At 42.4% G+C, this 17,020-nt stretch overlaps 1 protein-coding gene across 2 annotated transcripts in view; it reads right to left on the reverse strand.

Annotated features, from left to right (window-relative positions):
• Positions 1-17,020, reverse strand: part of LOC127395170 (splicing regulatory glutamine/lysine-rich protein 1-like) — a 76,458-nt gene that overhangs the window by 11,757 nt on the left and 47,681 nt on the right. For both annotated transcript variants that reach the window (XM_051641695.1, XM_051641696.1), the window contains 3 exons: positions 16,393-16,507; positions 14,084-14,203; positions 12,315-12,839 (listed from right to left, as the gene is read on the reverse strand). In XM_051641695.1, the coding sequence (XP_051497655.1) occupies positions 12,315-12,839; positions 14,084-14,203; positions 16,393-16,507 (760 nt within the window). The remainder of the gene's footprint in view (positions 1-12,314; positions 12,840-14,083; positions 14,204-16,392; positions 16,508-17,020) is intronic.

The raw sequence follows: 17,020 nt of genomic DNA on the forward strand, positions 1-17,020 counted from the left end.
CGGCAATTGGAAAGCCAAGGAGTGATCAGCAGGACTCACTCAACCTTCAAAACACTCCCACATAGCCAGTGCGAAAGCCTGATGGAGAGTGGAGGCTGACAGTGGACTATTGTGGCCTGAATGCGGTTACACCACCGCTCAGCGCTGCTGTGCCGGACATGCTAGAACTTCAGTATGAGCTGGAGTCGAAAGCAGCTAGGTGGTATGCCACTACTGACATTGCTCATGCCTTTTTCTCTATTCACTCTAGCACCAGAGTGCAGGTCACAGTTTGCTTTCACCTGGAGGGGCGTCCAGTACACCTGGAATCAACTGCCCCAGGGGTGGAAACACAGCTCAACCATTTGCCATGGACTGATCCATGCTGCACTGGAGAAGGGTGGAGCTCCAGAACAACTGCAGTACATCTACAACATCATTGTGTGGGATGACACGCCAGAAGAAGTCTTTGAGAAAGGTAAAAAGATTATCCAAATTCTTCCGGATGCTGGTTTTGCTGTGAAAAAAAGGAAGGTCAAGGGACCTACAGGAAAGGTCCAGTTCCTGGAAATTAGATGGCAAGATGGACGCAGCCAGATCCCAATGGATGTTGTCGTGGTTCTTTTCTCTCTCTCCTGCCTGGCTCACCAGTAATGTCGTAGTTTGGGCCCAACATGACAACAAAGAATCAGCCACATGGCCACTCACTCAACTTCCCCCCCCACACACACACACTCTGGGATGAGGAGGAAAAAGCTCATGGTTTAAGACAAAGGACAAGGAGGATTTTCACCAATTAAGGTCCAGGCAAAACAGATTCAACTTGGGGAAAAAATAATAATTTAATTTCACACTAATAAAACACAGAAAGGACACAGACAACACACAGAGCAGTGCTTGCATATATCACCCCACCCCTCCCTTCTTCCCGGGCCCAAATTACTCTTTTCCCGGTTTCTCTACCTCCTTCCCCCCAGTGGCACAGGGGGATTGGGATGGAGTTGAGAGTCAGTTCACAGGCTGGTGGTTCTTGCCACACCATCCTCCTCAGGAAGGATTCCTCACAGTCCTCCCCTGCTTCCCCACAGGGTCCCTCCCATGGGAGAGAGTCCTCCACGAACCTCTCTTCCATGAGTCCTTCCCACGAGGTCCAGAGCAAGCTGCTCCAGTGTGGGCTTCTCACAGTGTCACGGGCTCCTTCGGGAACAGCCAACTACCCTGGTGCCAGGGTATTCCAAAGCTACATGATCAGAGTCCACTGGCAGCAAATCCACTGGCCACAAAAATCCAAGTTCACTGGCCAAGTTCACCCCTTCTGGCACCTTCGGGGAATGTTCCACCATGTTCCTCTATGAGTGCAGGGAGACAGCCTGCCATCTTGCCATGGGTTGCAGGGAAATTTCTGCTAGGGCACCTTCTTCCCCTTCTTCCTCACCAACCACCAGCACCGCTCTCCTTCCACAGCACAGCTCTTCTCTACCCAATCCTTCTCTGCTCTGGTATTATAGCAGTTCTTTTGTATGTTAATCGCTGAGGCGCATCTATTATCCCTCTAATGGCACTTTGGCTGGGTTTTGGAGCAGGGGGAGCTTCTCAGCTTCTTACCGGAGCCATTCCTGGCACCCTGCTACCAAAAAACTCACCAAACCAAACCAGAACAGACGTGATTAACAAAATAACAGATATGGCCCCACCAACTAACAAAAAGGACACTCAAACCTTTTTAGGGTCTGTTAGGTTATGAAGGATGCATATTCCTGGTTACAGTGAAATTGTGAAACCTCTCTATGAGGTGACCTGAAAGAAGACTGACTTTAAATGGGGTCCTGACCAACAGAAAGCTTTTGAGCACATTAAAAAGGAGATTGTGCAGGCAATGGTCCTTGGACCAGTTCAAACAGGACCAGACATCAAAAATGTGCTCTACACTGCAGTACAACGGTCCTACCTGGAGCCTCTGGTAGAAAGCACCAGGGGAAACTTGAAGTCAACCCCTGGGTTCTGGAGCTGGAGGTACAGAGATTCCAAGGTGTGGGGAATGGTCCACAACACAAGGCTATCTATACGTTGACTGAAAAGGAGATACTTGTACCATATGGAGGAGTTAGAGCCACTTTGGAAGCAATTGGCACTGAAGCGCAGCTCCTCCTAGCGCTCCATCTGCCAGTACTGGGCTGGATGTTCTAGAGTAACCTTTCTCCTATCCATCATGCCACTGATACGACTTGGAGTAAATGGACTGCTTTAATCACCCAGCAATCTCAAATAGGAAGGCCTGATTGTCTAGGTATTGTAGAAGCAATTACAAACTGGCCAGAAGGCACACACTTTGGAATGCCACCACAAGAAGTGGTGAGACGGGCTCAAGAAGCTCCACCATATGATTATCTACCAGAGACCGAGCAACGATTGGCTCTGTTCACTGATGGCTCCTGTCATCTTGTAGGGAACTGCCGGAACTGGAAAGCTGCTCTGTGGAGTCCTACATGACTAGTTGCACAAGCAGCTGGAGGAGAAGGTGAATCGAGTCATCTTGCAGAGGTAAAAGCCATCCAGCTGGCTTTGGACACTGTCAAGCAAGAGGGGTGGCCGAGACTGTCAACACTGACTCATGGATGGCTGCAAATGCCTTGTGGGGTTGGCTAAAACAGTGGCAGCAGAACAACTGGCAGTGAAAGGGTAAACCTATTTGGGTTGCTGACGTGTGGAAAGACATTGCAGCTGGGATAGAGAAACTGGTTGTAAAGGCATGTCATGTAGATGCACACGTGCTTCTGAGTAGAGCCATTGAGGAACAGCAACACAACCAATGAGCAGATGAGGCTGCCCAAGTGTTCCAAATAGACTTAGACTGGGAACATAAGGGTGAACTCTTTTTGGCTCGATGGGCCCATGACACTTCAGGTCATCAGGGCAGAGATGCAACATACAGATGGGCTTGTGATCAAGGGGAGGACTTAACCATGGACACTATTGCACAGGTTATCCATGAGTGTGAAATGTGTGCCGCAATTAAGCAGGTGAAACACTTGAAACCTTTGTGGTATGAGGGGGGGTGGTCAAAGCACAGGTATGGAGAGGCTTGGCAAATTGACTGTCACACTGCCTCAGACCTGCCAGGGTAAGCGCTATGTGCTTACAATGGTGGAAACAAGTACAGGATGGCTGGAAACATATCCTGTGCCTCATATCACAGCCCGGAATACTATCCCGGGCCTTGAGAAGCAAATCTTGTGGAGACACAGTACTCCAGAGAGAATTGAATCAGACAATGGGACTCATTTCAAAAATAGTCTTGTCACTGACTGGGCTAAAGAGCATGGTATTGAGTGGATATACCATATCCCATACTATGCACAAGCCTCAGGGAAAGTTGAAAGGTACAATGGTCTGTTAAAAGCTACCCTGAAGGCAATGGGTGGTGGAACTTTCAAAAATTGGGACCAAAATATGGTAAAGGCCACCTGGTTAGTTAATACCAGGGGATCCATCAATTGGGTTGGTCCTGCTCAGTCAGACCTTATACATACAGTAGATGGGGATAAAATCCCTGTGTTGTGTGAAAGGAATCTGTTGAGGAAAAGTGTTTGGGTCTATCCTTCTTCAGGTGAAGGTAAACTTGTCCGGGGTGTTGTTTTTGCTCAGGGACCTGGATATACCTGGTGTGTGATGATGGAGGTGGTGAAGTACAATATGTACCTCAAGGTAATCTGACTCTGGGGGAGAATCCTTAATTTGACATTTGGTAGAATATAGAGCCTAAGTGTAATATATGGTATGGAATAAGGGGTCTGTGACTAGTGAAGTCCCTCAGGGGTCAGTACTGGGACCAGTAATATTCACTATTTTCATCAATGACCTGCATGAGGGTACAGAATTTGCCCTCAGCAAGTTTGCTGATGACACTAAACTGGGACACCAGAAGGCTGTGCTGCCATTCAGCGAGACCTAGATAGGCTGGAGAGTTGGGCGGGGAGAAACTTGATGAAACTCAATAAGGCCAAGTGTAGAGTCCCCCTCTATTCTGCCTTGGTGAGGCCGCATCTGGAATACTGTGCCCAGTTCTGGGCCCCACAGTTCAAGAAGGACAGGGAACTGCTTGAAAGAGTCCAGCACAGAGCCACAAAGATGATTAAGGGAGTGGAACATCCTTATGAGGAAAGGCTGAGGGAGCTGGGCCTCTTTAGCTTGGAGAAGAGGAGACTCAGGGGCGACCTCATCAATGTTCACAAATATGTTAAGGGCGAGTGGAGGACGGAGCCAGGCTCTTTTCAGTGAAGTCTAGTGATAGGACAAGGGGCAATGGGTGCAAACTGGAACATAGGAGGTTCCACATAAACATCAGAAAAAACTTCTTTACTGTGAGAGTGACAGAGCACTGGAACAGGCTGCCCAGAGAGGTTGTGGAGTCTCCTTCACTTGAGACATTCAAAACCCGTCTGGATGCGTTCCTGTGTGATGTACTCTAAATAATCCTGCTCTGTCAGGGGGTTTGGACTACATGATCTTTCGAGGTCCAGTCCAGCCCCTAAGATTCTGTGATTCTGTGAATGTCCTGGTTTGAGCCAGGATGAAGCCAATTTTTCCTGATTTTTTTTTTCCTTCAGTAAGCTCTCTTTTAACTAGCAGCAAGTTTTACAGCTAGTGGACTGATAACACTGGAATGTTTATGTTATTGCCAGGATTGAAGCTCACTTCGCTGTACTTTTAGAAACTGCAGCCTCTTCTGCTACAGGGAGGAGAGGAGTCATATCTGCAGCCCTCTTATAGGGAGGAGTGGATTAGATGGACAGCAAAATTGACCAAAGTACTCCATCCATATATATACATAAGCTCGGTGTAAGGTCAGAGACCACGGAAGTCATCTTCCTTCCTTCTGCTTCTTCCCTGCTCTTCCATCCATGGTCAGCATCCGGGGAGGACTCTATCTATCTATCTATCTATCTATCTATCTATCTATCTATCTATCTATCTATCTATCTATCTATCTATCTATCTATCTATCACCATTGATCCCTAGGCTCATGTCCAGCAGATAGGTTGCAGAAGGCATCTGTCCAGTTTTCAATCCGTCATGAAATTCAGCAGAACTGTTGCCCATTGCTATCTGAGGGATTCCTCCCATCAGAGATGGAATTTTGAATACTCCCAATTAATGAACATTTCTTATCTGGGCTTAAAATCGAGCCCCACGTTGCATGCCAATAAATTGTTGTCACTGTTTGACTCAGGATTGACAACAATGCTCTCGATCCCCTCCCACCCAGGTAGGGAAGGAGAGACGGAATGAGGAGAGAGACGCTCTGGATTGAAAACTAAACTATACAGCTTTAATTAAATGCTAATACTAAAAAAATATATATACAATTATATACAAATGTGCAAACCCCTATTGCCTCCTCCCACTCCCAGAAACTCCCACAGCACTCTCCTTAGCTGCGAACAGTCCCGAAAAGTCCCAGACTGCTCCCAGGGAGAGAGAGAGTTATGAGGGTCAGGAAAGCTCGTGCCTAGGGGTCGACGGTGATGGATGGACGGAGTCCTCCCTGGATACCAGCCATGGACGGAAGAGAGAGGAAGAATACGAAGGAAGGAATTTGTCTTCTGTGATCTCTGACCTTCCTCTGTGCTTACATAGATATATGGAATGGAATATCTCTGGCCAATTTTGCTGTCTGTCTAATTCAGCCTCCTATGGCGGGGTCATAGATCTCCCAGTGATGCCTGAGCCGGCAGGGCAAAGGCACGACCTTGGAGTTCCAGCAGTTACAAAAACATTCCAGCTGTTATCATTCCAAGCTGGAACACTTAGCTAGTAGTTAAAAGAAAGCTTACTGAAGGAAAAAAAAAATAGTAAAAGGAAAAGTGTCTTCATCCTGGCTCAAACCAGGACGTCAGGTAAAGCCTTCAATAGAAAATATGAAATTCTGAGCTACTGGTCTCCTTCCCAAAAACAAAACAGAAGCAAAACACTGTTTAAATTTTATATTTGTCAGTCCCTACCACAGAACAAAATTAGCTTGGAAAAGAATATGAAAAAAACTTAATTTGGATTTCAAAAATAGAAACAATCCCAAATGTCTTGGTTCACACACGGTGCCATTAAAATGCTAGAAACAAGCAATTTGTTTTAGCCAAACTGTTCAAAATTTAAAAGTATTTAAGAGCCACTCCCTCTCCTTTAATAAAAAACAGCTATTGAGGAAAAAAAATATATAATGGGTAGACATGCAGGAGGGGAATCAATATACAAACTGTGCCCTAACATCACTCTGTCTCTAATCAGCAGTTAACAGACCTGCCTTAACATCTTCTTACAGTATGCTGTAGGCCAACAGAAAACTTTAGCTGTGATCCAAGTGCTGGATTAATACATGTGGGGGCTTAAGTTTTGTTCACCTGTTTTTATACTTTTAATACTTGGATTGTGGCACTTAGATTCAGTAAATAAATTATTTCATTTTACCTTCACCTTACTTGTACTCGCAATAATATCAGGTTAACTTGGAAAGACCAAGGTATTCCACTTTTTGTTTTCACATAGGATTGCTTGTCCTCATGAACAGTCATATTGTTAACGCATGGATGATTTATCATTTGCATTCACAGTATCTGAAAACTGCGCTCAGCAGGGGAACTAATTTTTGTTAACTTGGAGTTAGCAGGGCTCATTGAGAGGGCTTTAAACTAGGTTTGAATGGGATAGGGGATAAAACCAGGCCCACTGGAAATGAGCTTGGGGGCGACAAGAGTTACCGGGGCTCATCCAGAGACCTTTAAACCAGATTTGAAGGTGGATGGGGATATAACTGGGCTTGCTAGAGAGGTGCCTGGGTGTTGTGGCTCAGCCCAAGTGGGGCACCATGCAAGTATTTTTTCCTCTCTGGAATGCTTATACACTAATGCACGCAGCATGGGGAATAAACAGGAAGAACTAAAGATCTGTGTGCAGTCGCACAGCCATGATCTCATTGCAATCACTGAGACATGGTGGGATAGCTCACATGACTGGAATGCTGTCATGGATGGTTACATCCTTTTTAGGAAGATAGGCCAGCAAGGCGAGGTGGTGGAATTGCTCTTTATGTGAGAGAGCAACTGGAATGTATTGAGATGTCCTTGGGAGCTGATGAAGAGCGAATTGAGAGCCTGGAGGTAAAGATTAAGGGGCAGGCTAATATGAGGGGCACGGTTGTGGGTGTTTATTACAGGCTACCTAATCAGGATGGGGATGTTGATATAGAGGATATGGAGAAGGCAGAGTTACTTAATGCCTTCTTTGCCTTGGTCTTTACTGCTAAGGCTGACCCTCAGGATTCCCAAACTTTCCAGACCACAGAAGAAGCCAAGAGTGAGGAAGACTTCACCTTGATTGAAGTAGATTGGGCTAAAGATCAATTAAGGAACTGGACATCTACAAATCCGTGGGCCCTGATGGGATGCACCCATGTGTGCTGAGGGAGCTGACAGAAGTCATCACTAGACCACTCTCCATTGTCTTTGAAAAGTCCTGGAAAACGAGAGAGGTGCCTGAGGACTGGAGGAAAGCTAATGTCACTCCAGTCTTCAAGAAGGGCAAGAAACAGGACCTGGATAACTACGGATGGATCAGCCTCACCTCCATCCCTGGAAAGATGATGGAGCAGCTCATTCTGGGGGTCATCTCTAAGCACGTGGAAGAAAAGAAGGTTATCAGGAGTAGCCAGCATGGATTCACCAAGGGGAAATCATGTCTGACTAATCTGATAGCCTTCTATGATGGTGTGACAGAATGGATAGATGCAGGGAGAACAGTGGATGTTGTCTTCCTCTAGTTTAGCAAGGCTTTTGACACTGTCTCCCATAACGTCCTTGTGGATAAGCTCAGGAAGTGTGAGTTAGAAGAGCGGACAGTGAGATGGATTGAGAACTGGCTAAACAATAGAGCCCAGAGGGTTGTGATCAATGGTGCAGAGTCCAGTTGGAGACCTGTGACTAGTGGTGCTCCCCAGGGGTCAGTACTGGGCCCAGTCTTATTCAACATCTTCATCAGTGATCTGGATGAGGGGACAGAGTGTATCCTCACAAGTTTGCTGATGATATGAAGCTGGGAGGATTGGCTGATACACCTGAAGGCTGTGCAGCCATTCAGCGAGATCTAGACAGACTGGAGAGCTGGGCAAAGATGAACCTAATGAGGTTCAACAAGAATAAGAGTAGAATCCTGCACTTCAGGAGAAAAAATGCCATGCACCGATACAGATTAGCGGTTGACCTGCTAGAAAGCAGCCCCATGGAGAAGAACCTTGGGGTCCTGGTGGACAACAAGTTATCCATGGGACAGCAATGTGCCCTTGTGGCCAAGACAGCCAATAGTATCTTGGGATGCATTAAGAACAGTGTGGCCAGCAGTTCAAGAGGGGCAGGGATAGGCTGGAAAGAATCCAATGGGGAGCTACAAGGATGATTATGGAACTGGAACATATGTCATATGAGGAAAGGCTAAGAGACCCGGGGCAGTTTAGTCTTGAGAAGACTGAGAGGGGACCTTATTAATGTCTACAGATATCTGAAGGGTGGATGTCAAGAATGGGCCAGTCTCTTTTAAGTGGTGCCCTGTAATAGGACAAGGGGAGACGGCACCAAGTTGCAACAGAGGAAGTTCCACCTCAACGTGAGGAAAAACTTCTTTACTGTGAGGGTGACGGAGCACTGGAACAGGCTGCCCAGGGAGGTTGTGGAGTCTCCTTCTCTGGAGACTTTCAAGACCCATCTGGACACATTTCCATGTGATCTGCCCTAGGTGTTCCTGTTTCAGCAGGGGGATTGGACTTGATTATCTTAAGAGGTCCCTTCCAACCCCTATGATTCTATGATGCTAAGGCACCAACAATGGGTGAACTGGATGCTTGACTGAAATAATATGCAGATAATTGTCCTGGTTTAAGCCAGGATGAAGCCAATTTTCCTTTTACTGACCCTCATAACCCTACCCTCAGCTCCTGTCTGCTCTGCTGCTCTCTCCAGCAGTGGTCCGGGACATTTCAGAACTGTTCACAGCTAAGGAGAGTGTCATGGGAGTTGCTGGGGGTGGGGGGAGGCAATAGGGTTTTGCACAATCTTGTACACATTTGTATATAATTGTACATATTTTCTTTCATCATTAGTATTTAATTAAAGCTGTCTAGCTTAGTTTTCAGTCCAGAAAGTCTCCTAATTTTCTCTCTCCTTCCCTACCTGGGTGGGAGGGGGAGGGGATCGAGAGCATTATTATTGCTGGTTCAATTGCCGATCCTGAGTCAAACCGTGACATCACTGAAAAATAAAATCAGTAAAAAAAAATTGGTTTCATCCTGGCTCAAACCAGGACACCTATTGACAAATACTTTTCAGAATTACTGATTTTGGAATAGCCCCCTGAAGAACACCTAGTCCAGACCTCAACATTCCCAAAATAGGATCAACTACAGCAGGTTACTCAGGGCCATGTCCAGTCAGGTTTTTAATATCTCCAAGAATGCAGATGACACAATCTCTTTGGGCAAATAGTTCCAGTTTGCCCAGAAAAAACATAATTTAAACATTAGAAAAAAAGTTTATTTCCTATTCTTCAATATATGGCCACTGCCTCTTGCCCTGTCACTGGTTATCACTGAGAAGAGTTGGGCGCTATCATCTTTACCCTCTCCCATCAAGTGTTTAAAATGCTCTGATAAGATACCGCCTCAGCCTTCTCTTCTCCAGGCTAAACAATCCCAGCCCTCTTGGCCTCTCCTTGTATGATGAATACACTGTATTTCCCTCATCCTCCATGAAGAACATGGTCCCTGTTAAATAGCATCCATACAAAAAAATTAATTAATGTCAAAATAGGACTTTGTACTGTGAGTCCATTAGAGGAGATGCACTAAATATCACTAGAATTCTCTGCCCAAGCACACAACAGCTGAGACTTCCGTGACACTTTCTTAAATAGAGGGATGCTTAAAGGGGAGCATAACTGTTGCAAATTAGAATATGAAGTTTTTGTAACCTCCAGCTAACTACACTTGCTATTTGACATTAGGAACTGGGTCTTTCACTAAGACTCTTATAGAAGCTACGCATCACTGTATTGGCTTTGCATGGCAAGGTTTTGGTAGCGGGGGCTACAGACATGGCTTCTGTGAGAAGCTGCTCAAAAGTTCTCCTATGTCCAATAGAGCCAGTGCCAGCCGGCTCCAAGATGGACCTGCCGCTGATCAAAGCCGAGCCAATCAGCAACAGTGGTAGCACCCCTGGGACAACCTATTTAAGAAGGGGAAAGAAATGCTGCACAACAGCAGCCAGAAGAGAGGAGTGGGAATATGTGCAGACACCAAAGTCCGTGAAGAAGGAGGTGCCCCAGGCAATGGAGCAGAGATTTCCCTGCAGCCCGTGGTGAAGACAGTGGTGAGGCAGGCTGTTCCCCTGCAGCCCATAGAGTTTAACAGTGGAGCAGATATCCACCTGAAGCCCGTGGAGGACCACACACTGGAGCAGGTGGATGTACCTAAAGGAAGCTGTGACTCCATGGAGAGAGGAGCCTGTGCTGGAGCAGGTTTGCTGGCAGGACTTGTGACCCTGTGGGGGAGTCACACTGGAGCAATCTGTTATTGAAGTACTGCACCCCTTGGAAAGGACCCATGCTGGAGAAGTTAATGGAGGACTGTCTCCCATGGGTGAGACCTCATGCTGGAGCAGGGAAAGAGCATGAGGTGGAAGGAGCAGCAGAGACAACATGTGATGAACTGACCACAACCCCTATTCCTCGTCCCTGTGTGCTGCTCAGGAGGAGGAGGTAGTGAAATAAGGAGTGAAGTTGAGCCAGGGAAGAAGAGAGGGGCAGGGGGAAGGTGTTTTAAAATTTGGGTTTGTTTCTCATTACCCTACCCTGATTTGATTAGCAATAAATTAAATTAATTTCCCTGAGGTGAGTCTGTTTTGCCTGTGACAGTAACTGGTGAGTGATCTCTCCCTGTCCTTATCTCAACCCATAAACCTGTTGTCATATTTTCCTTCTCCTGTCCAACTGAGAAGGGGGAGTCATAAAGCAGCTTGGTGGGTACCTGGCATTCAGCCAAGGTCAACTCACCACAATTACTTATCTAATTAAATACTCCTGAGGCATACAGGAAGAAAATGCTGTTATCAAAGCTCACAGAACTATCTCTACTCTGTGCAGGTATTTAACCCATGAAATAATGTTAACAGTGCATTAAAATAGGAAGCTGCATATGCTTAAACAAGTCACAGTATTTTGCCCATAAACCTCCAAAATAACATGGCCATTTCATATAACCCAAACAGAATGTTCAGAAACCATTACAGCCTTTTCTGCATTATATGAACCACGAATTTTGAGGGCTATGGAAATTTTGCTTTGGTCCAGGGAAGTGACTGTAATACGTAGAACTTTTCCAAATTTATCCAGCATTTCATTCTGTCAAGGTAACAGATAAAATTTGGCATCTAAATTTGACATATGATATTATTGAACTCTGCGATTGCTGAGGTATTCAGAAAGGACTTCTTCCACTAAAGCTTCTGAACTTAAGTTAGTTGCAATGCTCTTAGAATATGGGTTAGTCCACTTACAGAGCTTATAATCAACCTCACAGCCTCCTTTTGCTGTACTGAATTTATTCAGACTTCCACTCAGTGTACCCTCCCTCAAAGGCAAAAACAACAGCTAGATTAACCTTGACTGCTTTCTTGTTTACTATCAGCATTTTTAAGGAACGTAATTTTTACTTGTATCTGGACATCCTTATCTTCCAACTGAGATACATTCACTTTCTGAATAGCTAGCCAGCCAAGTGACATGCTTGCTTCCTGCTGTTCAGCCATCCAGCCAAGAAAATGAATTGCTCACCATCCTTAAGGTGGCCAAGTGGAAAATACTATGTTAGTAAGCCAAACAAATTGCTCTACAGACCATCACTGTACAGTATACAAGTAACCAAGGAAATATGTAACACTGACTCAAACTTTCATCAGGACAAAGATGATGTTTGATGTCTCTCTATCATAACTTTTGGATGGCTCCAACACAGAGAAATGGCATAAGAACCCTCTATTTACTGTTCTAAATGACTATACTATACAGTTATGTGAAAGGTAAGCACCAGCTGCCCAAAAATAAACTATTTCCTATCAAGCATCATACATACATCTCTGTAATAGACTTTACTTTATAGGGAAATCTACAAAACAGAAAGAATATTAATTGACAAATGATGTGGTGATATCGATACATAAAAATTAGGATGTGCATTTTTCATGGTGCATCACTGTACTAACAAGTCAAAAAAAGCATGAAAAAATTATAAACAAACCTGCTGGAGCTACGAGATCTTCTTGAAGAGCTATAGCTTCTTGGGGGTGTTCTGGATCTCTTATCTTTCTTCTTTTTATCATCTCTCTCTTTTTCTCTTTCTTGCTCCTCCTTATCCTCATCTTTTTCCTTTTCTTTGTCCTCTCCTTTGTCCTTATCTCCCTCCTTGTTCTTAATCTTCCCCCTGTCCTTCTCCCCCTCTTTCTCAACATCATCTTTTTCCTTGTTCTGCTCTACCTCTTCCCTGTCTTTTTCCTTATCTTTGTCTTTTTCCCTGTCCCTATCTTTGGCCTTATTCTTGTTCCTGTCCCTATCCCTATCTTTGTCTCTGATTCTCTCTTGATTTTTGTTTTGCTCTCTCTCTCTCTCCTGGTCCTTCTCCTTATCCCTGTTTCTCTCTTTATCTTGCTCTCTTTCCCTTTCTTTGTCTCTGTCCTGGTCTCTCTCCTTCTCTTTGTCTCGGTCTCTCTCATTTTCTTTGGCCTTTTCTTTTTCCTTGACCTTTTCTTTGTCTCTTTTCTTGTCCCTGTGAAAAGCCAAACACAAATCATGAATTTATCTTTGAACTTTCCAATAAAAATTACAACTAGCTCTTTAGCATACATTAATTATTCAAAAGAAACTGTGTTTCTGTTGAAAAATAGTGATTATTCAAAATTTTAATTTTCCTCCCCTGTTCACCATGAGAGAGAGGCTATATGTAGGTAGGAAAAATTTGGAAATCAAATTGGGGAAGGGGAGGACTAAAATAAAATTAAACTGTGATCTTCAACGTGTTATTACACTTTGAAATATTACGTCTTTTCACCTAACAACTACATTATTATACATAAATAAATTTTCTACATTTTGTCAGGAGTGAGACAAACTCAACAATTTGTAAATCCATTCTTTAGTAAAAGTGTGCCCATGTAAAATGGACTGTAGACTAACTACCCCCACATAAATAATGACAGTTGACTGGATAGAAGTCTTTATTCTACAGTGTTCTCTCACATAAATATCCTGGAACTGCTTTGAAGTCCAACATCAATTAATACAGAGAAACAAAAAAAACAGGGATAAAATTTTACCAAATTCCCTCAAAAGGCAAATGTAAGGTCAACACTCAACCAAGACAACCAGACAGAGAAACAGGAGAAAGCACAAGAGAAGTTGATCAGCAGGCCTTTTCATGTCCAGGAGAACCAGACTGACAGAAGTTACTCTGTCTATTGATATTGGTACCTATTCTGGGATTTTTAAAGATTCTCAGAGACTCCTTCAGACATGAAAGGCCCAATGCACAGTCCCCACCTTTCTTCATTGGAACAAGTGTTTGGCTACTAGTAAATAGTAGGCTTGTTTCATGGTTTGTGACCTGAAGACTTTGGTTCCCATCAGGTTTTGGCAATAACCTCTTTAGATGTCTCACAAAGGAATGTAAGATCATAAAGATGAAACAGCACACAATCCCTGCAATAGTAAGAGGTCTCAAAATGAACCAAGAAGTGCCTGCCAGTTATCTATCACAGAGATTTCATTGGACTTGCCCCTTCCAGTGAGCAAATATCTCAAGATGCTCCAGACAACAGCAACAGAGTCAAAAGGATCCATCAATGAAGCCCAGCTATGTAGCCTACTCCTAACTGTTCCCACTGAGGTCCACAGATCTGCAGTTCTCTTTCCCACAAAAGTGCTTCCTTCAGAAATCTAAAAGGTTTGTTAGATTTTTTCAAAAACTTTGTACTGTGTACTAAGAACTGTATCATTTTTAGGAATGGAACTCACCAAGAATGAGAGCGACTTCTTGATTTCCACCTTTCCCTAGATCTAGACTGTTTTTTCAGGGGACTTCTGGATCTGTGTCTGTCCTTGTGCCTTGAGAGCGATCTGTTGCCAGATCTATTTCTATATGAAAAATGCCAGAAGAAAAATACTTTTATATTGAAACTTCATAAAAATTAGGTCAACCAAGAAGGGAAAAAACCCACATAAATCTTGTCTCACTACATAAAATTATATAGAGTTACAATTCAGTAATATACTGCTCACCAACATTTTTGTAAATATGGATACTTTAAGCTTAACCAGGTACACAATGCACCATTAAAGTAATACTCATGTTTTGTAATAACTTCCATAAATATTCTGGAAAATATAAATTCATATCATATTAGGATAGCCATCCTTAGTAAATCTAGTGCATAAATCTACTACAGACAATTTCTAGCAGCTTGTAAAAATAATTAGTTATGTTTTTCTTCTTTTCCAAGGCAATTATTGCAGTCTTGGTCAATGAAGAAAGATGGCTTTAACTGGCCTCTTTGTTCTCCAGCCTTACAATTTAATTTAATGTTTTTTTTAAAAAAAAACACTATCTGTGGTTCAGCATTTAGTCAAGTTACCTTTTTAGTTGAAAGGATATGTTAGCACAGTTTTGAATTATGAGTTCTCAAGAAAAGGAATAAGCATTTACTACACAATAAATAAAGACTGCAAATAATGTGCAGATACTCCAATAGAAATCAAAGTCTTCTAATAAACATATATAGCATAGTCTCAGATTTGATGAAGAAATCAAAACTTTTAAAAATTGCTATACACTTTTTTACCAAAATATTTCCTATATTTGGAAGATCATATTCCCTAGAAAAATAAACAGCTGAATTTTAACATTAAGTTTCAAAAGAACACATCATTGGATACTTTGCCTGACAGTTTAAGGTATGATTAAGTTAAACTTACCAAAAACAGAAATTCATGTATATTACTCAATAAATCCTGAAGAACAGGGAGATAGAAAAATTACCAGCTCCACCTGTCTTCTGCAGCTCAAGACACATGGAGTAAGATAAACCAAGAGAGGAGAGGCAATCATTTTTTACCTACAGCTTTGCTCCACATATTGGTGTAGAAATACAAACTAATTACAGGGAAAATTAATTACAATTTAGTCCAAATAATACCTTGAATAAATTTCATATTGCAGAGATGAAAGCAATTTCGGGGTTTTATTAAACAGTAAAACTGGAAAGTGGTAAGGACAGTTTATTCTTAGGGATTAAGTTGCCTCAACAGATCAGACTGGTCTTTTTTCAGCATGCTCTCAAAAACTGACAGTAATAGTGGTAAAATAATGTGTATATATATATATAAATAATATATAAAACTATCAATGGTTGTTTAAAGCACAGATTTTCTGCAAGTAAAAAAATGCAAATTTATCTTCTAAAAATCTATTTGGTTTGTGTCAGTACAAAAAAGCACTGAGATTATTGCAGTGTTACACAAAACAAAGACCGTTTTTCAGTTATGTCCTAAGTTAGAGAAACAGAAGAGAAGCAAGCAATATTGAAATGAACAAATTAATTCTTCTTGCATTAAAAAGGTACCCAATATTTTAATGCCATTAGATAACACGTACTGTGTAACACCATTACAAAAGTGAAGCCTGCACTTATATAGTATTTGTTTGGTAGTATATCTGATGTGGTATGTCCCTCTGGCCAGCTTTTCTGTATGTAAAAGAATTCTAGTTGCCCTGTTAAAAGACAATAGATGAAAGAATGCAACAAACAAACCCTGAAGAATGAAAAACTGTCTCTAAAGCCTTTTTCTTCTGGCTTTTAGAAAATATAACTTTACATTTAAAATACAGTAAATAAAAATACTGCATTTGTTAACTGGATGTTTAGAAGTTCAGGAGGAACTTTCTACTAGCAAAACCAGCCAGCCTATCTGTTCAGAGTGTTAACAGTAAACTAAACGTTCCATCTACAAAACACAGATAATTATTTATTTGTAAAATACAGATATAACAAAATGAAATTATGCTACATTTCAAAAAAAGTACCTTTTAGTGAGTTTTACCTGAAAGTAATCCTGAAAACATTTAGCATTTAGAGGGAAAAAGAATCTCTTCAGAGACAAAGTTCATAGTTACTCTGATCTGGTCAGCGTAAGTTACTAATCTTTTCTACAGGGATACTTCTCATAACTCAGTAAGAAATCTTAGCAACCATCCTCACAAAAAAACAAACCCCAAAACAAACAACAAACAGTTCTCTTAGTCCAAAATAAAAAAAAAACATACCCACCTGTGTTTTGAGTGTGATCTTTTCCTTCTAGATCGGGATTTTGAGCTAGACCTGGATTCTGAACGAGAATGGGAACGAGATAGACCGCCTTTTCTTTCACTGCTCTTTCCAGACTCTGAGAGGAAAAAACCACTTTGCAGTGTGAGCTCAGAACATTTAAAGATCCCAGTTAACAATCTGGCACAAGTGGAATGTACCACACATATAGTGCAAGGGGCCTATGCTTTGCACATCTTCCTTCTTTGCAAATATCCTTCAGAAACATCCAAGAAAGTCATTGCATATACTCGTTGAGTGCAGCCATCCTGCAGCAGTACACATAAACCAGATAATTATAAACAGCTAGATCTGTTAGGAGTGGGATTTATGTTGCTGCCACAATGCACAAGATTACAACATGCTCTCCTCTGGTATATTATGTAATATAACTATTTTTATTTTTTTAAATAACCTCAGAACAATAGAGTAAATGCGGAGAGCATAAATTTGAAAACAAGCCTAAAATGTAAATATTAATTCTTTCTATACTTTTAGATATTACAACCACTGTACAAATATTGAAGTTCTATTTCTCAAATACTGCTTTAGGGGAGAAAGGGATGGAGAGAAGGTGATGAATAGTTTGATC

The sequence above is a fragment of the Apus apus genome, chromosome W, assembly GCF_020740795.1.
Source record: "Apus apus isolate bApuApu2 chromosome W, bApuApu2.pri.cur, whole genome shotgun sequence".
In the NCBI taxonomy this organism is placed as follows: domain Eukaryota; kingdom Metazoa; phylum Chordata; class Aves; order Apodiformes; family Apodidae; genus Apus; species Apus apus.